Source organism: Urocitellus parryii, chromosome 4, assembly GCF_045843805.1.
Source record: "Urocitellus parryii isolate mUroPar1 chromosome 4, mUroPar1.hap1, whole genome shotgun sequence".
Lineage (NCBI taxonomy): Eukaryota > Metazoa > Chordata > Mammalia > Rodentia > Sciuridae > Urocitellus > Urocitellus parryii.
Genome location: NC_135534.1, coordinates 161,402,068 through 161,427,974, shown reverse-complemented (window position 1 = coordinate 161,427,974; position 25,907 = coordinate 161,402,068). Strand labels below are relative to the sequence as shown.

At 41.6% G+C, this 25,907-nt stretch overlaps 1 protein-coding gene and 1 non-coding gene across 4 annotated transcripts in view; one reads left to right on the top strand and one right to left on the bottom strand.

The window, feature by feature from the left end:
- Positions 1-25,907, top strand: part of Slc24a2 (solute carrier family 24 member 2) — a 214,761-nt gene that overhangs the window by 179,056 nt on the left and 9,798 nt on the right. For 2 of the 3 annotated variants that reach the window (XM_026397581.2, XM_026397579.2), the window contains 3 exons: positions 2,849-2,967; positions 17,051-17,182; positions 25,770-25,859. In XM_026397581.2, coding sequence (XP_026253366.1) covers positions 2,849-2,967; positions 17,051-17,182; positions 25,770-25,859 — 341 coding nt within the window. Of the gene's footprint in view, positions 1-2,848; positions 2,968-17,038; positions 17,183-25,769; positions 25,860-25,907 lie in introns of all 3 variants that reach the window. The other variant, XM_026397578.2, reaches the window with a different exon arrangement.
- Positions 23,185-23,277, bottom strand: LOC113189005 (small nucleolar RNA SNORA20). The gene has a single exon (XR_003301604.2). It is a non-coding gene; the product is annotated as a small nucleolar RNA SNORA20 (small nucleolar RNA).

Sequence of the window (25,907 nt, the reverse complement as noted above, 5' to 3'; positions counted from 1 at the left end):
TTCTTTCTCAAGAATTCAGTAGTACCAGCCCAGGTCTCTTTTGGCTGACTTTTCCAGAGCTCCTGTGTGACCAGATTGTGACATTCAGGCATCTTATTTTAACTTGGAACATGATGTTCCTCCTCTCCTGTCTGTAACTATAATACAGTTCTCTAATTCTAAATTCAAACTAAATTTAACCTAATCTGGATCTATGCTATAAACGAAGCTATTGCCCAAGTAACTAAAATTATCTGCAGACAAAATTCAACAGTGTTGCACTCAAAATACATGACACTCTGTAGAAGAGTCTCTGCCTCTCCTGTTATCCTGACTTGTAGCTCAGGGAAATTTTTGGCCAAGAAACAGTCAAGATTCGATTGGGTATGAAAAGAAAAACTGAACAAAAATCAGCGAAAATGTTAACAATGGTGATATCTTGAAGTCAGCACTAAGAACTGTGTGTTTTGTCTGCTTCTTTATGCTTCTGTGAACTTGGACACATTTCCTTCAGAATAAGCATGTTTCGCCTTTGTATTATAAAAATGTAAAACCATACCACAAAAATCTATTGTCCAGGTTAAGTTTGGCTTGTGATATTTAGGTTCAATTATACAATCTATTTTCTCTTCTCCACTTGATTTCTCTTTTGTGGAATGAAGTTGTCTGTGGTAAGATTTAAATGCCTGGGCTCCAGCTCTGCCCTCTTCCTATTGAACGATGACCTATGATGACGTGGGACACAGGACTCCAAGGAGCCTTGCAAGTCGATTATTCTGTGAATAACTTTGTAACTACAAAATAGAAGTGTGTCTAAAATCCAAGCTTTCAAAGTTAAGTCCAAGATTTATTTTTATCTTTTCCTTGGTGACAAAAACCTCAGCCTGCCGTGCGAAAGTACTTCCTAAGCTAAGATGTGCATCCTCGAGTTAGGTGTTAGGCCTGGTGGGTGGTTTCCTGTCTATCCTTGGATGCTCTTATTCCCTTTGGGTTCCCAGAATCCTGTGTCGCTAGGAGCAAGTTTGGCAAATCCTGAGGCTTATCATTCCAGCCAGTACGCTCTCCCAAATAGGGTTTTAATACTCCCCAAGGTACTTAGTAATCAAACATACCAAGATAAACTGGCAGAGCCCCACAAAACATCAACTCCTAATCACTGTCACTATTAAAAACATGGACAGATAAAGTAAAAATGAGTTTCTGTGGTTTTCCATATTTAAATCAATTTATATCTCTGTATGCCACCACTAAATGCACTTCCTGTGATTTCCGATATCAGGCACCTTCAAGCACAACAATGTTTATATACCTTGCAAATTGTTTTCTTCTGTGTGAATATCAGAAACCTTTAATTCTTCTGAAGTTTCTAGAAATAAAAACATTCTGATACTCCGTGAGCCACTTGATCCTGCTTATATCTGACACTGATGAGCCTTTGGAAGGTTCCAGCAGCCCTAATAGTGCACCACACAGCCTCATTCTCCCCCTGAAGCCTGGGGCCTGACCCCACACAGCGTGTCATTCCAATAGAAACCTTTTTATTTCCTTCCCACTGAAGTTCCACGTGACCCCAGCGCTGCCTGAACACTGACCACCTGGAGGTGCTCCTCTTAGCCCTGGAGAAAAAAATCTAGTAAAAGGCAGGCACTGTAACAGGGCTCACATTTTTTGTCTCTACTTTCTTGTTCTGTACCAGGAACTCTGCTAAGTGCTTTATATGCATTTTCTTATTTAATCTTTATAGAAGTGCCCTGTAGTCATGGTGGGGGTAGCAGTAGTGGTAATAATAATTGTAGTACTATTAACATTGCCTCAATGTCAGAGAGGTTGAGTCACTTGCATAAGAAGTAGAGTGAGATAAAGAACACAGACCTGTCTGGTTCCCAGCGTCACAGAGTCCCAGTGTTCAGTCATAGCCCTCGAGTCACTTCTCAACTCTCGGAAGAAAATTTGTCTTTGCACTTGCTGACCCAGCGCTCCACTTTAGCCAACCACTGCCTCATTCAGGACTTGGGCCTCTCTTGCTTGCCTGGTTCCTCTTTGCCTGGCCTGCAATGGGATGCCCTGGTGAGAAAAGTGCTCAGTAGCATTCCCCAGGCTCATGAGAAGGGCCAGCTTGCCAAGCCTGTCTTCCCAGTGAACACTGAGGCACTGGCAGAGTTTCTACTCACAAAGCCTGAGAGAAGTAGCTGAAGGGAATAGGCCCTGGAGATGCAGCAGTTGAAGAGCTCACTTCACAGGTAAGGTTGTCAAAACCCCAAGGAAGGAGGACACTTGCCTAAGACAACACCTTATAGTGGCAGAATGCCCAGGTACCAATACCCTCTGCAGAGTACAGTGTGCAAGACCCCATGGTGAGAAAACACTAAGGGACAAGGTCCAGAGGGTGAACAGCAGTGCGAAGGTTGGGTGTGGCTTTGGGTTTTGAGTATCTACATTTGTATTTTGAATGGCTAGTTTGCCTCTGTTGGAGAAGGACATGCCGTGGGACCTGAGGGCTGGGACATGGCTCAGTGGTGCAGCACTTGTCTAGCATGTGCCATGGCCTGGGTTCCATCCCCAGCATCATAGCAAAAGGAAAGGAAAGATAGCTCCACGGGGCTGAGGGGCACACCAGCTGATATCATGCCAGTGCAAGCCAGAGCCCTGTCAAAGGGCAGGAGGGCAGTATGCTAGAAGGCACAGGAAGGATGGTAAAGGCCCTTTGCCATTCGGCCAACACCAGCCCCAGGCCTCAGACACCACCATCTATCTTCTCTCTGGCCCAGCATTTTAGGTTTCTCTTTTTTAATGTGACTCTTTACCACCATTGATTCCATTGTTTTCTTTGTGTGTGTGTGTGTGTGTGTGTGTTTAAATTATGTCACAGAAAAAATCGAACTCCCAAATAGCACGAGCACAGAAGTTGAAATGACACCTTCCAGCGATGCTTCGGAACCTGTACAAAACGGAAATCTCTCCCACAGCATTGAAGCTGCAGAAGCCCAGGTAAGGCCTTTTTCCATTGCTCTTCTGGGCTTCGTCTCTTACTGATGTCAGGGCCTAGCAGCACAAGCCCTAAGTCCTCTTGGAGGCCCCAGCTCCTAGTTGGGTGGACACCAGCGGGCCTGGTGTGTATTTCCCACCCCAGGGATCCACAGGTATCAAGCCCTACATGTGTGGAATGAATACATATATTCTCTAAGCCCCTGTTTTTCAAGTTGGAAGACATATATATATCTTAAAGTCCTGCAGATGAAAATGTAGATCTTAGTGTTTGATAATTTGACAGCTACTACCACATAATCCTTTTTCTTTGTCTTTAAGGTCAGAGTAAATATCAGAAAAACCATAGTCACTATGCTTCATTAAGTGAACCCCTTTGGGTTTCTCTGTCCCTATGTGTGAAATGAATACACTCTGACCCAATCAAATGTTCAATGGCACAACCAATTGGTATGTTCTTCCCATAGGAGTAATACCTAATGTTTACCAAGCACTTACTATAGGCTGCTGATTTGATATAAGCACTTTTTGTACATTATCCCCTTTACACTTCACAGCTGAAAGTGTGGACATTGTGTCTTGATTTTACTAGTTAATGAAGTTGTCATTCAGTGAGATGAAGTAATTAGTTGGGGTCACCTAGTTTGCAGGCAGTGAGCTGAGATCTGATCTCAGGAGCATCTAAATGCAACACTGCCTCTGAACCACAGTTGCACAAAAAATAGGCAGAATCAGAGTGGCACTTGTTAGATTTCTGGAGTTGCCCAGTAAGGTCAATGCTGCTGTCCCAGGACCACACCTTGAGTAGCATTAGCCTAAACATTTGAAACCCACTCTCTTGACAGAATTTTCCCAAGGAGTGGAAAAGTTGCTCACAAATAGAACCAGATCACTGCTAAAATATTCCAATACTGTCTTCTCCTTTATGTTGGGAAGTGCTTTGCTATAGAAGGAGTCCATACTTCTGAGGAAAAATCAGGTTGATTATTGTCTACTGTTATTATTCCCTGATAGGATCTGTGAGAAAATTTTCTTCTTTTAAAGGAAAGGACAAAGAGACCACTGCTCCTTCTGCCCTTGTCTCCCCTGCCTTCTAGGCGCCTGGCCCTCCTGCCCAGAGCCCCTGTAGTCCCTCTGCATTAGCCCGAGAGTGAGCTGGCAGAGCAGCTTATGTCCACATGGATAAGCAGCATGTGGCAGCAGGAGGCAGGCCCCAAGGACATCTGGCTGCCCTTGGGGCTGGCACAGTCACAGGTGTGCAGAGGGCAGCCTCATCACCATGCCTCTCCATCTGGCTGGCAGAGGGACATCTGTGCCCCTCCAAGGGAGGACCTTGCTGCAGGGGAGGGAGAGAGTCTCGGTTGACTCCTCCCTGAGCAGAGCTGGGCCTCCAGGTCCCCGTGCAGGGACACAGGGCAGGTCTGTGCCACATGCTGGTGTCCTCAGACCTCTAGAGCAAACAGAACTTCAAAGAGCCATCTCACCATGGCTGGCTGCAGGAGGGCCTGGTGGTGAATTCCTAATCTGCCAGGGAGAACTTACAAACCTCACTGAGCTCTAGTTTCCTCATTGAGGCTACTATAAGGGCTAAAGGAGATCATGTGAGAAAGCACTTAGCCCAGGGATAGATGCTAAGTAGTACCATGTGTGTTGATGCTTGCCATTTAAACCCCATTCAAGGTGGCCCTGACCTGAAGGAGTTTGTTGTAGCTATTGAAAAGGTTTTGTAGATATGCATGATGTTTGATATTCAAGATACAGATAAATCAACCAATAAGCATTTGTGATCAGCAACTATTTAAAGCCGGGTGGGATCCTGAAGGTCTGTATAAAATGCTCTCAGAGCTAACAAAGAAGACATTGACCCTAGCTCAGGAAGGTATAAAAACTCCATTCACCTGATCAGAAAATTCTGATTGTTCATCTGCATCAGTCAACGTACTGGGCACTGGGGTACCCCTCTGTCCTAGCGGAACCAGGACTGTAAAGATAAACCAGTGTGATTACAGATGCCACGACGTGGACCGTGGAAAAAACAGAGCGGTGGGGGATGGGGAGCCATCCCTGGTGGGCGGGGGAGGCCTCTCTGAGGAGAAGGATCCAAACGGAGACTGCACCTCAGGAAGGAGCCATCCAGCAGAGCAGTACCTCAAGGGCAGAAATGGATATGGCTAGTTGGAGGAACAGAAAAATTCATGCAGCAGGAGAGGATGGAAGAAAGGGAGGGAGGAGATGGGGAGTGATGACGTCAGAGGACAGTCGGGCAGAGCTAGCAGACTCTGGGGACCAGAATAGGGGAGCTGGGAAGGGCTCACACAGTGCAGTGGCAGCCTCAGATGTTTTATAGGAAGTTTGCTGTTTTAGAATGGTCAAGAAGGAGCCAGGCCAGAAAACGAATGAGTAGAAGGAGGCAAGGTAAAAACCTGGCAAGGTTGAGAACCTGGCCAGTAGCCTGTCTTTGTCTGACCCGTGAGTGGGTTTTGTTTTTTAAAATGTCTTTTTAAGAAGGAAAGCAACAGCAGCATATGTGACAGAGACCATATGGAACTCAAAGCCTGAAATATTTACTGTCTGGCCTTTTATAGAAAAAGCTGTCCATTCCTAATATAGACCATCTGCAGTCTTTAAAGAAAGAGAGGAAAAAAATGAAGAAATGGGGAAACTCTTCATGTACTGATTTGGAATGATCTTCAATCCATGTTGTTAACTGAAAAGGGCAACTTGCCAAATTGTATTCTAGACTATAGGAGAGTATACTATGTTTGCATACCATAAAAAGGGAGGGAAATAGCAGATAGGCATTTGCTTGGGGTGCTATTGAAAAAACTAATCATGCAATACCTCCAGAGCAGGGGCCTGTGCAACAGAGAACTTAGGTGAGAGGCTTCTCAATATATGCCCTCTGTGGCTTTGAATTTTGAACCAGATAACTGTTGCCTACTCCAAAAGAGTAACGACAATAAAAATAATAATAAAATAATAATGGGTTAAATTAAAACAATGAATCATTGGAGCAGAGACTCTGGAGACACACCATTTGAGTTCAAATCCTAGTTCTTCTCCTGACCAGCTGTATGACTTTGCACAAGTTACCTAACCTCTCTGTTCTCTCTTTTTTCCTCTATGAAATAGACATAACAGCATCTATCATAGCACTCTTGTGAGAATCGATTGCTCCTAGAACAGTTCTTCGTACACAGTAAGCACAGTGTAGGTGTTTGCTATTATTAGCGGTACTTAGGAAAATCTTTTTTAATGGCTCTTAAGTAGCCTAGAGGACAGGGCTTTAGACAAAAATATTGGTGGTAGAGTGAGTGGCAAGGGCAGATTTGAGAGCTATTTCTGAGCCATAATTGAGAAGATCTGGTAATAAATTGGTCACAGTAGTTGATAAGAAAAGAAAGCTTTAGACAATGCTGAGGTTTCAAGGCAGAGACTGTGTGGTGGGCTGAATTACGGCCAGGACTCCAGAGTTAGAAAAAAGATGTGCATCAGGAACATTCAGGCCACCTGAAGCACAGCGCCACAGAAGTGATTCAGTGCCTATGTGTTCTGTTAGTTTTATTTATTTCCAAGTTGTATTTTTATCGAGCTACATGATGAATGAGGTGTGTATCTCGACTCTATTAATGGAAATGATGAGTCCCATACACCACAAGCTCATTGCTGGTATTCTCCTGAGAGTTTATCCCGACTCGTTAATTAACCTAGTGTTTTAAAACCCTATTTACAAGTGAACTCATTTCACATTGACGCCTCATCTCTGAAAGGTTTTTCTAGTACAGACTTTACATGGGCAATGAAGAGCGTTTTAAGAATATTCTCTCACAGAGGACACAAGCTCCCATGCAGGAGGGAGGTTCCTCCATTTATATATTCTGTGGAACTAAGAAACAGTTTGACTTTTTAAACGTGCTAATTATCTTCTCCCAAACTGTAGGCATAATGTGTTGACTCCGGCACAGAGAAATTACCAACCTTCCCAAATTTTCAAAGTTGAGAACTTAGCCAGGTTTGAAAAGACACTTCAAAGAAATATGCTCTCCCCCCAGAACCCAGCATTTTCTTACATTTTAATTTTGCCTATCTAGACAACAGACAGGTGATGGCTTTTGGCCCACATATGCCATGGGGCGGTCTCCCGGGCCACATCAGGATCCCCACTGCTGCGACACTTCAAAGCCCTTCAGATACTGCTCACAATGAGGTGTGGGAGGGAAGTGCCTTGCCGTTTCTGAATTCTGAAGAGCTTACTTTTAAAAATTGTGTCCTACATTTTCATGCATCATGAGAAAGCTTTTTATGTGTTGCTGCTTTTATTGCATTTCACCGCTAAGCTTTCTCTCTGTCCTTAGAAAAATCAAAATTGTCCCTGTTGGTTAAGAGTGGCCCAAGATGCACTAGTGGGCAAACAGATTTATATAAGAAATCACTTTCCTGGATAGATGGGTGGACGGATGGCAGGCAGGTGGATAGAGAAAGAGACAAAGATAGAGGATGTGTAAAATGCAAGCTTTGTTGTTGTTGTTATTTTCTCACTTTACATTTCAAATATCACCTGCAGTGTTAAGCCCTTGTTCCTTCTGTTGGGACACAGCTCTGATTTATTTCTCCCTAGTGTTGTCTTTTCCTAAACTCAGTAGTGTTTTAAGATCTGCTTTCCTGAAGCCTCATGATGCTGATAAAAATGTTCAGGCATAGCTGGTGTGATGGCACACCTGTAATCCCAATGACTGGGGAGGCTGAGGCAGTGCAGAGGCAGGAGGAATTGCAAATTCAAAGCCAGCCTCAGCAATATAGCGAGATCCAGTCTCAAATTAAAAAAATAAAAAGAGCTGGGGATGTGGCTCAGTGGTTAAGAACTTTGGGTTAAATCTTCAGTACCAAAAAAACAAAGTGAACCACGAGACTCTCGAATTTCTGCTGTTAATGATATCATTTGTCATTGTGCTTTCTGCAGATTCTGAAGAATGTCTATTTATCATTCACATAAGATACATTAAGGGCTGACTACTTATTAAAAAGGAAAAAAAAAAACTTCATTACCACCCTGGAAAAAAATACGAACATTAATGCCACTATTTCTTAGAGCATTCTAATCTGACTGATAATAAGAGGATAAAAATGATTTGGGGATTGTTTTTATAATTATCCAGTTAGCTTTTATGTTAACAAATATTTTATGAATTGTATCAGCAAGATTTACAAAGCCCATGAAAACTACACAAAAACCAATTTACAATACAATTTAGGAAGAAACCCCAGAATCATTTAGGCCAAATACAAAGTGAAGGAAAGTAATTGCCTTCTGCCAGACTCTCCGGGCGCCATTTTGCATTATTATGAAATGCTTTCTTGGCTTCTTGGAGAGCTTAGGCTCAGGCAGTTTCATCACTCACAGAAAAATATTTTGAAGGCTTGGTTTCAGTTCAAAGCCTTGTACAAGAAGATTAAGTTGTTTTCATGTTGCCATTGCTCAGTGAGACCTCATTTTGTATTTAATGTGCTAAATTCTTGATACTAGAATTTTTCTATCTATATGTAAAACAAACCATATGATGGTATTATAAGGGGAGTGAGTTATTTCCTACCATCAGACAGGCAAAAATTTGTCACGTAAAAAAAAAAAATCTGTTCTCTACTTAAATGTTAGCTCTGTTGATTCAGGGTATCCACACAGAAGGCAAGACAAATGTCTCAGATGGAGCTCCCTTCCAAAAAGAGATGTTTTTTTGACTTATCTCTTTTTGACTTATTTTGTGGATTAGAGATAGGAACGTAGAAGATGAGAATGCAGAGAATGAAGGATGTTGGTAGAAAACATGAATATAAAGACATTGAGAAACTAAGAACAAAAATAGATTTTCCTACATCACAAAGCAAGGCTTAAAATTCATTAAAAATTAATCATACAAAGTAGACACAATTATTTATCTCATAGTCATATTTATACTGAAAAATGAGATCTTTTTAAAAAAGATCAATATCTATATGGTTATTGTATTGGTCTATTCAGACCGCCATAACAAAATACCATGGACGGAATAATTTAAACAACAGAAACTTGTTCCCTCACAGTTCTGGGGTTATAGGTTCAAGATCAAGTTCTAGCAGACTTGGTCTCTTCTGCTGCAGATAACCACCTTCCTACTATGTCTTCTGATGGCTGGGAGGAGGGGAGGAGATACAGAAGCAAAGAGGAAGAGAGAGAGAGAGAGAGAGAGAGAGAGAGAGAGAGAGAGAGAGAGAGAGAGAATGAGAGAGAACAAGCACTCCATCTCTTCTTAAAGGAAACTAACCCTTTGGGTTCAGTACTTCATTTAACCTTAATTACTTCCTTAGACATTCCATCTCGAAACACGCCATCCTGGGTGGGAGAGCTTCAAACATAACTCTCAGTCTTTTGTTAGTAAGGACTCAAATCTTAGCATTAAATAACTGAAGTTTTCCAAATATGGCTCCCTGGTTTTTCATCATCTGATCAGACAGTTTTTCTTCTTCAGGACTCTCCTGTTTTCACTGTCTTTCCACAGTGGAAAGGCAAATGAAGCTTTATCCTAGACTTGTGGTCTTTAGAAGAACCATCCCAGAACTCTGAATTTGCTTTAAAAGGGACTCATAGCACACCTGGTCTGGCAAGTTCAAGAACAAATTTTGTCCCAAAAATTCATTTTCTACATCTCACTTAAGAGATTTTAAGTTCAGGTCTTCAGCCTATGTGACCAGAATGATCCATGACACAGTACTGAATATGTTTATGAGTCAATTTTTTTCAGTAATATGATTTCAAGCATAATGTTCCATTTCTGAAGTTTGTTGAATATAATGAATGACATAAGGTCATTTGTACATTTACCCCATTAATTGGCCAATACATATAGGGGGAAATAGAGATGAGAACAACTTACTGTCCCTGAGCCAGCCAGTATTCTAGAATGGGAGTTTGCAGGCATTTCCTTTGTTCCAAAGCATGCTGTGTTTGAAGCTTACAAAATGTTTCCTAGAAGGCAACTTTTCCTGGGGAAAACTTGAGCAAGAGCTGAAATAGAAGATGTTGTTAAGTGTGACTGAGCATTTTTTGGTAATTTTACCTTTGAGAAACCCAACTCTACTATTGTTTTTAGTTCTGCCCAAAACACAGATTCAAGGTGTCACCATATTATGAGTCTTACCATCTGCTTAGAAGCTTTGTTTCTGATAGAAAAATCTACTGAAAGCCTACCTACTAGAATAAAATAGTATTTTCTCCTTGGGGCTGTGGAATTTTCCTTTTCATCTTACTTACAAAGGCCTTCAATTTATTCATGTTACCTAAGAGAAAAAGAAATTAGATTGTGGATATCAGTACAGTCAAAAATGCTCAATAAATATTGGATGAGTGGACAAATAGAGGAAGAAAATCATTGCGGTTTCCGTGTTTATGTCAAATAATTGAATTATAGAATTTTATTGCTGGAAATGTCATTACAGTTTACCTAGTCAGATTTTTTTCTCATAGATGTCTTTAAAGAAATTGTTTCCCTGAATATTTGTCCTTAATAATAATAACCAATTTTGTTTGAGTTTTTACTATGTGTCAAATCCTATTCTAAGTATCTTCTGTAAATTATCTCTTTTAACTGTATAACAACAGTGTTACAGAAGAACACTCTGGAACAGGATTCATATTTAAGACAACCTTATGTCTGACTTCCTGTCTACTAGGAAACCATATGAAAAGTGGATCATCCTTGCTGACCCCTTATCCAACTGTCCCTTCATTAGATAAGGCATTGTCAAGATTCCTTCTCTCCCTAGGATCCCCTCTTCCCACCCTCTGTACAGGTTACACAAGCCTTTGGACCAGTTCCCACAGAAACCTAATTGAAGAAATGAAATGTGCTTTGTCAGGGGATTTTTAAGGTTTCAATAATGAAAAAGAGGAGGGAAGGGAAAGGAGAAGCAGATACCCCCTGTTTAAAGAAGATGTTTTATTAAAAGCACATTCTTCCCATGGGGCTTTATTGGCCTTCAAGCACTAAACTCTGGAGTCGGAAAATAACCACTCATCTTCTATTTCAGCTCTTGCTCAAGTTTTCCCCAGGAAAGTTTATTATTGTAAAGACCTTAATCCATCTTCTACAATATCCATAAGATATCCATTTTAGAAGTAGCCAGTACAGAATTATCCACAGTTATGGGAATCCAGGGTCACATCGAACAATGAAATGCACATAAAATCTCAAGCCCTCACTCCAGCCATTAGTGTGCTTCGTTGCCAACTCCTCCTGCAGCAACCTGGATGAAAGCTCTGCATTTTTGTCTTGGGCACAAATGTAAAAGAATCAGTCTTTCTTCTTAACCTATATTTGAAAGCCTGCTATTCCCTGGTGTCTTATCAGCACCTGTATTACATTTTTAAATGTGCACCTCAGAGATATCACTCAAAGAGCTGCAGGAAAAAAGAGGGCATCACCACAGCTCCTCCTATCCATAACCCCAAATCTGCCCTTTGTGTCACTTCAGTGCTGCTGTGGATCCTACATGATGCTGAGGAAATGGAATAAATGCAATGTTCATGTGTTTCTTAACAGGTTTTTATAGAAATGTGGGCCCCCCAAACCACCAGAAATTAGTTTTTAGGTTAAACAACAACAACAAAAAAAATGTCAATTCAGTGCTTAGTGTTTAGCTAACTTTAAAAAAAAAAAAAAAATAGGTCAAGTTTATTGCAAAATAAACCTGGGAAGCCTGGTATAATTGAGCATAAAGCACATGCATACCGATTTTTTAGGGCTGAGGAAAAGAACCAGTTTAGAATGGGAAAGAAATGGGAGTTTGGAGCCACACAGGTCTGGCCTGGCACTGTGACCTTCTTCCCACGGTCTTCATCCATCAAATGGGATCGGCCATCTCAATAAGCCAGGGTCCTTCCTGTCCATGGGGTACAGAGAAGTCAAAAACTTCAATTCTGATCCAAATCAAACCCCAGTCAGGCTGGGCTCAGCAGGTCCAAGTGATCTCTAAGGCTGTGCCCTGTGAACAGGGAATGGGATATGATCACCCATCCTAAAATTGAATCTGGAACGTGGCCTGTTTTCAGACATTTCCTGAATTTTCATTTGAATTATCTGATAGAAAGATCACATTAAAGTGGGCTCACCCTCCCACTGGAATCTTAAGAAGACAAAAAAAAAAAAAAATGAGAAATGGAGTTGCTTCCTAGACGTAGTTTTCTGGCTTTAGAGGCAAACTCTGACTAATGAATCCAGTCCAGACCCCTCCACTGGAGACCTGAGGCCTATTCTGGGGCAAGCCATCCACACCAGAGCATGAGATGCACAGGTAAAGAAGGTGGATAATAGATGCTCACGATCCTAGACCACCCAGGCCCCTCCTGTTCACTAGACAAATACAAATAAAACAAATTTATCACTCTAGAGACCTCACAGAAGATTCTGACACTAAGAACTATTCCATCTTCTGTAGGTGTTCTGATGCCATACCTCCAGATATCAACCTTTAGGACTAACAAAATGCTTATTAGATCACTAAATAGTTTTATTATTTACTTAAGTCTGCCACACCACAACAATTCAAGGTTGCATGTAAAGCAACATCTGATGAAAAAAGGGGAAAGTGAATAGTTTTGAGAAAATACAGCAAAGGATGAAGATGAAAGGAAAATAGAGAAACTGGAGTAAAGGGGCACAGATTCCAATACTATGACTGTTGCACATTTGTTCTGAACTCCCCAGTGGACAAAGCAAAGAAAGAATAGACTCAGTTGCCTTATGAACAGTATGTCTAAGATTTTTTAATGCTTCTCAAATGAAGCATGACTTTTCCTCATGCTGAGAAATGAGACTTCTCCCTTGAATCCTCACAAAAAGAATACTGGATCAGTTAGGATAAGGTTCCACTGTGACCTTATCCTAACCCTCAAAATGACAGGGGCTTAAATAAATAGTTTACTGTCTCTCTGAAGTCAATTTTCAGGACTATGGCTTTTTTTTTTAACCAGGAATTGAACCCCCAGGGGTGCTTAACCACTGAGCCAGCCCTTTTTATTCTTCATTTTGAAACAGAGTCTTACTAAGTAGCTTAGGACCTCACTAAGTTGCTGAGGCTGGCTTTGAACTCTTGCCTCCACCTCATGGTCCAAGATGGTTGCTCATTCACTGGCCAAAATGTCCCCATTCCAGCTAACAAAAAGGAGGAAGTAAGGACAGAACTGATCCTTTAAAGTTATGGAGGATACTGATTACATCCATTGGCCAGAACTTAATCACATATCCACAGCTTCACCTGGGAAGGCTGAGAAGCAAAGTCTGTCTTCCGGGCCTCAGTAGAGGTGGACTTTCTGCTTACCAAGCAGAAGGGCAGTAGATTTGATTGCTCATGGCGGCCATAACAGAATACCACAGACTAGATAGTTTCAATAACACAAATTCATTTTCTCACAATCAGGAGGCCAGAAGTCCAAGGTCAAATTGCTGGGAGGACATATTTCCTCTGAATCTCTCTTCTTGGCTTGCAGATGCTGGTTTTCTTGCTGTGTCCTCCTCTTCATGTGGCCTTTCCTCATGTATACATACCCCAGGTGTCTCTGTGTGTCCTAATCTCCTCTTCTTATAAAGACATCTGATCTAGAGCCCATGCTAACAGCCTCATTTAAATTTAGCCACTTCTTAAGACCTTATCTTCAAATACAGTTCTGAGGTACTGGAGGTTAGGGTTTCAACACATGAATTTGAATGGGGGACACAATTCAATTCATAGCAGACAGAAATAGATATTGGAGAACAATCCAAAGTATACTGCCTCATTTCCTGCCAGCAACCCTGTACTTATCAGAAATAAATTCTTGGGGGTTATATGTTTTTTTTCCTCCCCCTTCTAAATGCAAGACTCCTTAAAAGCAAGACTCCTAGAATTTGGCACACTGTTTTGCACCTAAATGCATTTAGTAAAGGCTGGCAGGTGATGTCAATAACTGCCCAAGAAACCACAGCCTGAGCAGAAACAGGATTCCTGACTCTCTACCACCTGCTCTTCCCATCATGCTATAAGACCTGACAACAGCACAACACCCACCACATGGGAATAAAAGGCCATGTGGTTTCATCTCAGATTTTCCATATCAGAGGTTACAAGGTCCTATAGCCGTCATCACTGGCTCTGATTTTGCATAATTCTAGAGCTTCTACAGAGATCCCAGCAGATATCAAACTATTTTAATCCCTTATATCAAAAGTCACTTGAATTTCTTCTGGATTGCAGTGGTATCCCTCTCCGATTTGCTTTGTTTTGTTTTGGGGGACACTCTGCCAAAGCTATAGGAAGTAAGACTGGATCATCACAAGGTCAAAGCCCACAGGCCCGAACTCTGGGAAAAGCCAGAAAATCACTGCTGAAACCTCAGTGGACTCTTCTACCAAGAGTTAAAACCAAGACCGTGTTGGCATCGCAGCCTGGGCAAAGCAAAACAGGCCCCAAACTTAGTGTTTTTCTTCTACCTCTCCAGCCAGCTTGCAAGCTGTCACCCATGGAGCCAGAGTGAGGTTTCATTTGGCAAGAAGATGGAGACAATGTCTCCTAAAGGGTGCTCACAGCCTTGCTCCAGGGACACCTCCTCAGTCCACCATGGGGTTCTAGGCATCTGCACCTCCCTGAAGCAGGTGTTGGTCCCCAAGAGGCTCACAGAAAGCTGTTTACATGGCCTGAGGCACAGTCTCTTCTAGTTCATTTCTGCACTAGCGATAGCCACCTCAAATGCAGTTTTTGGAAACCGTACAATATAGCTAATTGTTTGCATTGGACAGTAGTGTGTTTAGAGCTTATGCATCTAAACAGACAATTATTTTCTACTATTTGCTAGTGGCACTGCCTGCCTGGTGACTTTGGCAGATGGAGAAAGAAGCTAATCCGTAGGTTATAAGCAGAAGGGTTATTGATGAAATGTCACCATCTGTTGGTGTCATTAAAATGATATGAGTCATAAAGAGTTGCTTTTGTATTTTCTCAAAAAAAAAAAAAAAAGGTTAGCCTGGAGTTTAAAGAGAAGTTGCTAGATTGTGGATGGCAGTGGGGACAGGATGAGGAGAGGGAGGCCACCCAGGAAGGGGGAGGAGCTTGATGAACTCATCAGATCAGCTTAATGGGTCTTCAGGGCAGCCAATCCTCTGCTGGAGTAAAACCAGACAGGGCACTTATAAGGAACAATGCATACCTCTATTTTCCCATGCTCATTTCTGGGGCATCTACCAGGGAAAAGGGGAAGGTCATTTATTTGGGTTAAGCCAGAAAGATCATATCTACATGGAACCAGTTAAAACCCACTGGTCTCCTATCCTAAACCCTCATTAGTCCTGTGACACCCAGATTATTCTTGTAGCAAGCTGATGCCTTGAAGGATTTCACCTACCTGCTACATCTCCTCCGAGAGAATGAGAATGGAGATTACATGGAATAGGGTCAAGAGCCAGCACCCCCAAAATTCCATCAGGGATGGGAAGTCCTTGAATGGAGTAAAGATGACAGTGAATGGACCAGTAGTGAATTGCATTAGCAAAAGGATAGAAGTGTGTTAATGAGGATCCAGGTGACCAAAATGCACACTGTTCCAATTCAACTTGTTTACCTAATCCCCATAACACTTTCACATTTGCAGTTTGCAGAATCTTTAACCCACAGCCAAGGTCACACACCAAAGCAGAAGAACTCTTTTTCATCAGGGCTTCAGATTCCTTTATTATCATCATTATTATTATTATTAATTTTAATGTCCAGAGAGAGATGAAATGGGGGTGATTGTGTAAATCACTCTGAAGCCTTTGGGACTAAATGTAACCTCGCACACCACAAACCGGGCCTCCCACCCAGCCCTGACCTCTAGTTGAGGCCTAAGCCATCTGGCTGGAGCCTGCCCCACCTGCCACCCCCTTAGGGCCACAAATGCTGGAGGGTCACTACTACTGCTTGGATATTTTGTGATGCTGGAAGCGAGGCCACAGAGGGCAGGGGCTCTGTGAAGCCTGTGCAGGCTGTTTCTCTGGTCTCAAAAGGAAGCCTCAGTGGAAAAGTTCCTGCTGATATTTTTAGATCTAATGCTTGGTCCTACTGCTGCACTTTCATTTTTAAACAAGCGGGGAAGGGAGTGATGGATGGTGTCTGCAGTGCTGTTTTGGAGGCTCTGGGGCCCATCTGACAGGCTAATGGTCATCCTGCCGGGCGGATCTGCCTTTCATCTCTTCCAGCTCTGGGACTGCAGAAGCTGCTGACTGCAGTGGCTGCTGGCTGGCAAGTCAAACACTGGCTGTGCTCCCAAATCAGAGTGGGACCTTTACTGCCTGGCTCTGAGGCCCCTTACAGGCCCAGCGGCTTGCTTGACTTCTGCCCTCCGTTTCTCTGGGGCAGGAGGCATGTATCTGCACAATAAGCCTTTGGCTGCAAGTGAAATCATTTAGAATTCAACAGGTGATTAAGCAGGTTAACACACACACACACACACACACACACACACAAGAATCACTGAGTTTAAGCAATCCTAGGCCAGCAGGAGGAAGTTGGACCCCCTCAGTATTATTACTGAATTGTTTCTGCTGTGACTTTCATGTGTCTGCCAAAAATTAGCACAAGGAAAAAAAAAGGAGTTTTAATTTTTACCAGTGTTTTTCCTTCCAAGGATTCAGAATCCCCTGGCATAGCCCTCAAGGAGATGGGAAATGAGAGATAGAGGTTGTTGGTCTGTTGCTCTGCAAATATTTCTCATAAAAAAGTTCCTGAACTGAAGCTGTAGCCCATGTTGAATAATCAGTTGACAAAAGTGAGAAGCTGAGGAATGTTCGAGGAGAAAAAAAAAGTGCTTAAATGCTCCTGGTTGAGTGATTTACTGTTTGTTCCTAGGCCTCAGATTGGCACACACTCAGATTGGGTTCTCTTACAAACCCAAAAAGTATGTGTGTGAAGCAGCTGGGGCAGCTCAGGAAAAGTCCTAATGAGGTCTGGAACTTCCCTCCCTCACTGTGGACTTCTTTCTGTGGCCTGTGTCACTGTCCTCGTGGTTGCTTACATTTTATATCTCCTTCTACAGCAGACCACAGAGACAGCCGAGGAGGACGACGACCAACCCCTGAGCCTTGCCTGGCCTTCCGAAACCCGCAAGCAGGTCACCTTCCTGATCGTCTTCCCCATAGTGTTTCCTCTTTGGATCACCTTACCTGACGTTCGAAAACCTGTGAGTAAAGTATTTTTGAAGAAAAAGTCCCTGGTCATAAGGAAGAGGAGAGGTGATACAGATAAATGTGAATTCTTACATAGACCTGACATTTCTCTGGACAGAGAAATGTGCAGAGACTGTTCAGATTACCAGACCTGCATAACCAACCACCCCCAAACTTATGAAACAAATACCATGTTGTTCTGCTCATGGACTCTATGGATCAGGAATTGGAGTAGGACACACTAGAGAATGGTTGCCTCTATGCCACAGTGTCTGGACCCTCAGCTGGGAAGGCTTGAGTGGCTGAGGTGACTCATAGCTGGGAGCTACAGTCACCTGGAGGCAAATGAGCTGATGTTTCTGGCACCTGGGCTGGGATGATTAAAAAGCCAGGTTCAGCTGGGGTTGTTGACTGGCATGCCTCAACGTGGCCTCTTCATGTGACTTGGGCTTCCTCACAGCATGGAGGCTTCGGGATAGTCAAATATCTTACATAAGAGGTCAGTGCTCCAAGAGTGAGTGTTCCAGAAGCAAAAGGCAGCTTTGTGGTCTTTGATGTCCTAGTCTCAGAAGTTATATAGTAACTATACTCTACTGGCCAAAGCAGTCATCCTGTGGTGATTAAAGGGATGGAGATAAAAAAAAAAAAGTTTAACTAGAATATATCAGTCACATATAGCATATGACACTCTTGATAAGAGTGTCAAAGAACTTGCAACCGTATTTTAAAATAACCATAGTGATTGCTTCTGAGAAGCACACCTATAGATCTGGACAGAAGGGTGATTCACTTTTCCTAGAATTTTCTTTTGGCTATATACATGGACTATTCACTTAACTCAAAAAATAATTTAAAGAAATGCATTTGTGTAGTGAAAATGCCTTCATGTGTGATCCTCCTCATCCTTTATTATTATCATTTGTATAATCAAGATGATCTACCAGATATACAGGGTGCTGTGAATACAGCACTGTCTTATGGTCAGCAAAGTACAATCTGAGTTCTTGGCCAATTAATGGTTCCTGGACATTAGTGCTTATCTTAGAGGTGAAAGAACTAATGAGAAGTAAAGGAGAAACAGCTCTACTCTCTTTCATGACACTTCACACATATCCACTCAGAAAAGCATATGCCTACCATGCAGCAGATTCTGCACTAAGTATTTTTAGTAAGTTATATTGTGGAATCTCAGAAAACCTCTAGGGTAGAGAGAGAGAAACAGATTATGTGTGTGTGTGTGTGTGTGTGTGTGTGTGTGTGTATATATATATATATATATATATATATATATAGAGAGAGAGAGAGAGAGAGAGAGAGAGAGAGAGAGACTTACCCCTGCCCACTTTCTAGAGGATAGAACTGAGCTTCAGACCCAGGTCTGAACACATGACTTCTCATATATCATAACATCAGAAAGTGGGAATCAGGGAAAAAAATCATTTCTAAATTCATTTGGAATAGAATACTATGGTAACATCAAGCATAATTTAGCATAAATCTTCAGGAGTCCCTTGATGATCCTACTTTCCTCATTTAAAGGAGAAAAAAAAAAAGAGAAAAATCCCATCTCATTAGCTTGGATTAGCCAAGTGAGGTGGCACTCACCTGTAATCCCAGCAGCTTGGGAGGCTGAAGCAAGAGGATTGTGAGTTCAAAGCCAGCTTCAACAATGGCGAGGTACTATGTAACTAAGTGAGACCCTGTCTCTAAATAAAATACAAAATAGGGCTGAGGATGTGGCTCAGTGGTTGAGTGCCCTGAGTTCAATCCCCAGTTAAAAAAAAAAAAAATCATTAGCCTGGACTTTAAATAACCCAGCCTGATAGAAAGCCATTTCTTATGCAGTATACACCAGGAAAGGACCCCCTTGTGGAAGAACTCAAACCCAAATATTAAGGTGGCACTTAGGTTTCTTTATGTAAAACACAACTGCAGAGCATCTATCCTATACAAAGGCCTGGCTTCCTGAAAACACAATCAAATAATTAGAGATGTTTGGGATTTGTTTGTTTGTTTTTTATTTGTTTGTTTTGTGTATATGGCTTTTTGGGTTATTTTTTTTTTTTTGATGGACTTGCTTTTTGTTTTGCCCTTGGTTTACATCACACTGATATTTTTAAATCAGTCTCTCTCTCTCTCTTTTTCTCTCTCTCTCTCTCTCTCTCTCTCTCTCTCTCTCTCTCTCTCTCTCTCCATTTCTATGCTGTTCCAGAACTTCTGTTTGCCCCAAGGAGGAAAATCAGGGAGATAGCTATGGCTTTCTAATCCTTCTACATGGCCCAGTGTGCCATGACCCTCACAGGAGAGAGGGCTGACTAGCTAAGAGGGTGTCAGCACAAACCACAGAGGCAACCAGGAAGCTGTGTGGGAACAGGAAGAAGATGCCAATAACCGCAGGCCCTGGGCTCTCAGGGTTGGGCCGGACTCTTAGAGCAAAGGCAGGCAAAATGTTCATCCTGTATTGAGCCAAAGGGTCAAGGAAGCTTTCTAGAGAACATCAAAAACTCCCCAATAACAACTCCTGGAAAACAAACCAGAATTAACCAAGGCAGCAGTCACCTGGATCGTGACAATCGCTGTGGCCAATGCCGTGATACTGTGGAGAACGATCCAGGAAAATGGTGCACTGCTCTGCACCACAGACTTGTCCTTCCCTGTGCAGCCCACACTTGAGGGCCAGCCCCTGTCCCCTGGGCTCAGGTGGCCAATGGGCTTTTCCTCATTGTTCCCCAAGTGCCAACCATGGGACCAACTAGAATGTTTGTGTCTTTTTCTGAGTATACATACTATGCGTTATTCCAAGCAGGAATAAGATTTTTATGAGGAGTATTTGGTTGTTTTAAAACTTTTGCAGCAAATATTTGTTGAATACCTGTTATATTCTGAGCTGGGCTTGGCCCTTTGAGAGATATAAAGACACAAAATTCACAATTTCTAAGTTCAGTAGAGGAAACAAGGCATGCTCATATGCAGCCAATTACAAGGCAAGATTATTTCACTGCATTAGTAAAAGGAGCTGGACTTGTACCCATGTCTCCTGACTGCCACATTCTACAGTGGGTGTGTGTAGCTTTACAAAAGGCACTTTTCAACTCTGGTCCATATTTTTCCTCTACTGTGAATAAAGGGTTGGAAAATCTCAAGGCAAAATGTTAGCCATAACAGTCTGTGATTAAGGACAGCACAAATAAAAAGATAACCATTGATAAAATATTGCAAATTTAAGGTAACCTTATATCCCAAATTTCCCAGGATAGTCCCAGTTTATTGTCAAAACATACTGGTTTGGAAGTAGATTCCTCTACATAACATGATATGCCAAGTGAAAGAAACCATACCAGTTGATACAAAGGCCATTAAGATGCCTCTTGATCATGCTAGTGCAGAAGAGTCTTGTTAGATTTGATTGTCTCTCACTTTCCTTCGGTGTATAAGATAACACCCCAACCTTAAAACCACAAGCAATTTTAACCCACAATATTGTGACCTGGCAGATTGGTTTGGCTCAGCTAGACAATTCTTCTGCTGCGCCTGCTGGTTAGCATGAGGGTATTTGAGCAGGAAGTATATCCCTGCTCCACGTGGCCTCTAATCCTTGAGCAGGCCAGCCTAGATGGTAAATGCCAAGAGCAGCAAGAATAAAAGCTGCAAAGCCCTTTTGAGATCTAGTTTGGAATTTATACACTGTTATTGACACCACATTTACTGATCAAAGCAAGTCATAAAGCCAGGCCAGACTCTAAGAGTAAGGAGATAGACCTCTCCTCCTGATGAGAAGAGCAGCCAAGTCTTGTGGTCATTTATGCATCCCTACCATAGGCCTCATATGCTTCCACAGAGAGATCCTGAGAAAATGTCCATGGATAGCAAAAAGAGGAGAAAATTAGGAAGAGATATTTGGCAATCCTGAGGCCTGGCAGCTCTGCCTTTTCAGTGGTTTTTTTTAATTACTCCTAGAGACAAGCATCCCAAACCTTAACAATAATTACAAGGAAAACATGATTGTATACTTCTAGTTTCAGTGTAAATAGTACTCCCACTTGTCTTTATTTCCACTTCATTTATATGCAAATTACCTGACAGTGTTTATTGGATCACGTACACATTCAGCTCACATCATTAATATGAGCTTCACATTGATAGTTTTCTTAAATTAGTGACTTTGTTTTAAAAGTCAAACAACTAAAATGTAAACTTGAATGATGAACATGTTTTTGGTGAAAAGTTGAAAATAAAAACCAAAATAAAGACTCCCGAATTTCTCTTCTAGCACGGATGTTCTTACAAAACAGGAATGTATCTCATGATTTATAAAAACAGAATACACTACAGCTGAAAAGGAATCTGAGAACACAGCTTGATATTTGCAATGTCTATCATTTATTCGGTTGCCAAGTATTTATTGAATGCCTACTATGAGCCAACCACAGCTATAGCAAGAACGAAGTGATTGAGACTCAGAGAGGTTTAGTCAGGTTGTCCAAACACAATCAACCAAGTAAGAGGCAAAGCCAAGACTCTAGACCAGGTCTCCACAGTCACTGACACCTCCCCACATGTCAGTTTCCTCATTCCTTAAAAAATAAAATGAAGCTTTATAAATCTAATAACAGCTACAATGATTATGTGCCCGTCACTTTGCTAGACCTTTTACGTATGTAAAATCTTCAGAACAACTAGATTTTTATATTTCTACCATTTTAAAAATAAAGAAATAAAAGCTTAAGAGGATTAAGTAATTGGTCTAAGGACACATCACTGGTAATCTGTGAGAAGAGATTTCAGAACCAGTCATATTAATCCAGGGACCACACTTTTAATCTTAATGGGATTTTTGTGGGAAACTTTGTTAAATATGCATATTCCAATCTGGGTGTGGTAGATTACAGGCCTATAACCCCAGCTACTCAGGAAGATGAGGCAGGAGAATCACTAGTTCAAGGTCAGCCTGGGCAACATAGCAAGACCCCCATTCACCCATCCCAACCCCCACAAGGAAAAACCATATACTTTGGAACCTTGCACAGAGTAGATGCTGAATGGATGTTTGTTGAATTTAAATAGGTAAGAATATGGCCAATTTATGCAGCCAGCTAATGTCCAGCAACTTTTTTCAAGCCAAGCTAATACCACTCTGGTGTACTAAAAGCTTCTAATGAGAACATTCACTGTCATTTGTATAAGTAAACCATTGCATTGGAAACAGAATAGACAGCACATGGACATAATTTGCTTATTTGCTAATTAGTACAAGGCCTATCCAACAGATGTCAGGATGAGACTAAACATACATTGATGTGTTAGACTTTGGCTTGAAGGGATATTTTCTCCCTTCCCATGAGACTGGTAACTAAACAGCTTCACAGGTGCTACAGGGAAGTGCTGTCTGGAATGAAGTCATAGAGTCCAAAGAAAGGGAACAGTCCATAAAAATATGGAAGAGGAAGGAATGCCTGGGTTGTGAGATTGGGCATAGCAAGGTAGTTTGACAGGGAAACACTTAGGCAAACTGCTGATGCGTGAAGGGTCACAAAACTTCTGAAGCAGGAACAATATGGGAGGTTGGAGAGGCAGATGGCCATACAGCTGGAATGCTAGTCTCTGTTTCCCTGGTGCTTTTTTTATTTTCCAACATTCAGAGCAGAGCCTAGTATTATGATGATCATCATCATTATGTCTATAGCTGGGTGTATTTTGAGCACGATTGGTTTTTCTTTAGAAAAGAATCAGTGTAACATACATGTTAGGAATACATGCAGTGTAGTCAGGCAGACCAAGTTTGAATTTTATCACTAGTTGGAGATCTAGGTGCAAAGTAAGTGCCCATCCTTTACCTACCCTTAGTTCATGAAGACCCTGAAAATTCACACATTTGATTTTAAACCTCTTTTAATGATGCCCTAATATAACATTAGGTAATTTCTGATGCCCATTAATTACTAATTAGCTTCTTGATTAATAATCACAGCATTAAATATTGAATGAGAGAAGTTCTTTTATATGTATATACCCAAAACACTGTCTAGACCATGAAGAAGAGATGAAAGTGACTTCACCTCAATTTACAATGGCCCAATATTGTTTTGTCCCATATGTATTGAATGAGAGAAGTTCTAACAGATTTGTTTGAATTTAGTTTCATTAAGTTCCTAGACTGATATCTTGCTTTCTACCTTTTGCCTGGGATTATTCTGTAGTTCAGTGATGCCATTTTTCAGATGAGAAATCAATTCAAGTGATTTGATTCTGATTTGTGAAGTCACTTCAATGAGCAGAAGTGCAAAGGTAAAAAAAAAATTAAATACAAAAATGAATACCAATTACACATTTAGTAAGTGAGCCAAATGAAAAGTGGGCAATCTATGAAATGAAGACTCTCCCAGGACATGCAGCACAGACACTACACCTTAAAGTAGGGAGAAGCTCTTCATTTCCCTCATGCAATGGTCAGAATCAAGCACTGGTTAATGCTTAAATCATGTGTGGACCCACATGGCAAGAAGGGCCCTTCTGTTCCCTGTAACACAGCAGGACCCCCATCAGAAACTTTGCAATACATAGAACCCTGAGACAGTGACTCATGACCAGATGGAAGAGTTGGGAGGTCCAATCAGCTAGATGCCTTGTTGGGAAAACTTGATCTCTTAGCCCAAGCTCAGGAAATTTGCTCTCCAGAATCCAGCTGTATTCCCAGCTTTAAAGAAATTTACCTTCAGAAATGAAGTTCTCATCAGGCGTGATGGCACATGCCTGTAATCCCAGTAGCTCAGGAGACTGAGGCAGGAGGATCACAAGTTCAAAGCCAGCCTCAGCAAAACCAAGGCACTAAGCAACTCAATGAGACCCTGTCTCTAAATAAATACAAAATAGGGCTGTGTCTCAGTCTCCTTTAAAAAATATTTTTCCCCCATTACCCATAGAAGTGTTCCCAGGGACCTGAGTCCTTGCCCAAAATATTTTCCTTCTAAGAAATGGAAGGAACAAGGGAAGCACTTAAGGGGAAGGTTTTGGTTACTCGCTGTGGCCTGATGTCCTCCCACAATTTAATCAAGTCCTCTTGATCTTTCAGACATCCCAGGTAATGAATGGTCCAAAAAAGCAGCAGTCATTTAGAGAGAAAAACAATGATTATAAAATTTAAGGACTATGTGAGTGATAACAACATTTACTGAAAACTTGAAATTAATAGAGAACATAAACCTAGTTTGGAGCAATGGAGACTATTGGAGGGAGATACATGAAAAGGGAAGAACATGGAATGAAATTGACTAGGGGGAGAGACAAGGGAAGGAAACCAGGTAGTACTGGGGACTGCAATGGAGCAGAGGGTGTTTAAGCATATATATTCCATGCATGTATGATTATATCAAAATGAACCCTGCTATCATGTATAACTATAATGCAATAATTAAAACATTTTTAAAAAAAATCCATGGCAGAAAATGTTCTTTGTAACCACCCCAGGCCAGCCCTTCAGACAATTGACTTACTTTTATCCAGGTCAACTCCAGGATTTGTTTTCTCTGAACAAACTTAGATGACATTATCAAAGTAAAAAAAAAAAAGGAGAGGATTTTTTTCTCAATATGGAAAGCTTTGAAATAAAAAGTATTTGATAATAATAGGTGAGAGATTCTCAGACAGCTTCCTGCTGTCTGAGCATGTTTTGAGAGATTCCAAATATTCCACAAAGGGCATCTACAGAACAGTTCAGTGCAAGCCTGGATGTCTGTGTGGTGAGGCCAGGTATGAAACACTGCATTTTGGGTATCTAATTTTTTATTGATGATCCTAGAAAACTTTCAAAGTGCTCAAAATAGAAGCCTGAGATTGTACAAAGTTCAAGGCAAGAAGCAGAACTGGACATTATATAGCTTGGGGTGAGAACAAAACACTCCCAACAACAAGGTCTGACCTGCCCCTGCCCACCAATGGAGATCAGCCCAGTTGGGCATCTCCACCTCTGTCCTCTCCAGCTGACACATGGAGTCCCGTGTCTGGGAAACTGGCCATCACCAGGAATTTATATAAACTACTGTAGTGCCTCCTAGGTAGCTTTCCTGATAATAAATGTGACTATAAGATGACCCAGTCTATTTTTAAACATACTGAGCCTTTCCATTTCTTGTTCAATGTAATTAATTGCATAGGTTTTCTGGTATATGGATTATTAGGATACCACATTTGTAAGAAGTAGAAATTGATTCTGATGAACTTGTGAGCAATCTAAAAAGAGGGAAGGAGATGGATGGAGAATATGATGTAGTTAACAGTCAGAAGGAGAGACTGAGAAACCAAGCCTAAGACAGGGTGGGAGCAGAGGGTGTTTAAACATCTAACTGCAAGAACTAACACATATTCTCTTTAAGAGAGTTCCAACCCAGGAACCAGCATTGCAATCATTCCACTTCCACCAATTTCACATTTCCAAGAGAGAATTTTATGCAACTTGAGGAGAGAGAGTTCAGGCCTTCTGACTGCCAGTCTTACCAAAATGAAGGAACTGTGGAGACAGTGTTGGCACAGGTGGTTTTAGCGTTAGACTGTCAGGTCCATCACAACTGGTAGCTCTGACTCTTGCCTCCTCTGGTTGTCTTTCAGTCATCAAGGAAATTTTTTCCCATCACATTCTTTGGCGCCATCACCTGGATCGCAGCCTTCTCTTATTTGATGGTCTGGTGGGCGCATCAGGTAAGACCTGGACGGTGATACCCATCTGCTTTATGTCCTCTCAGTCTT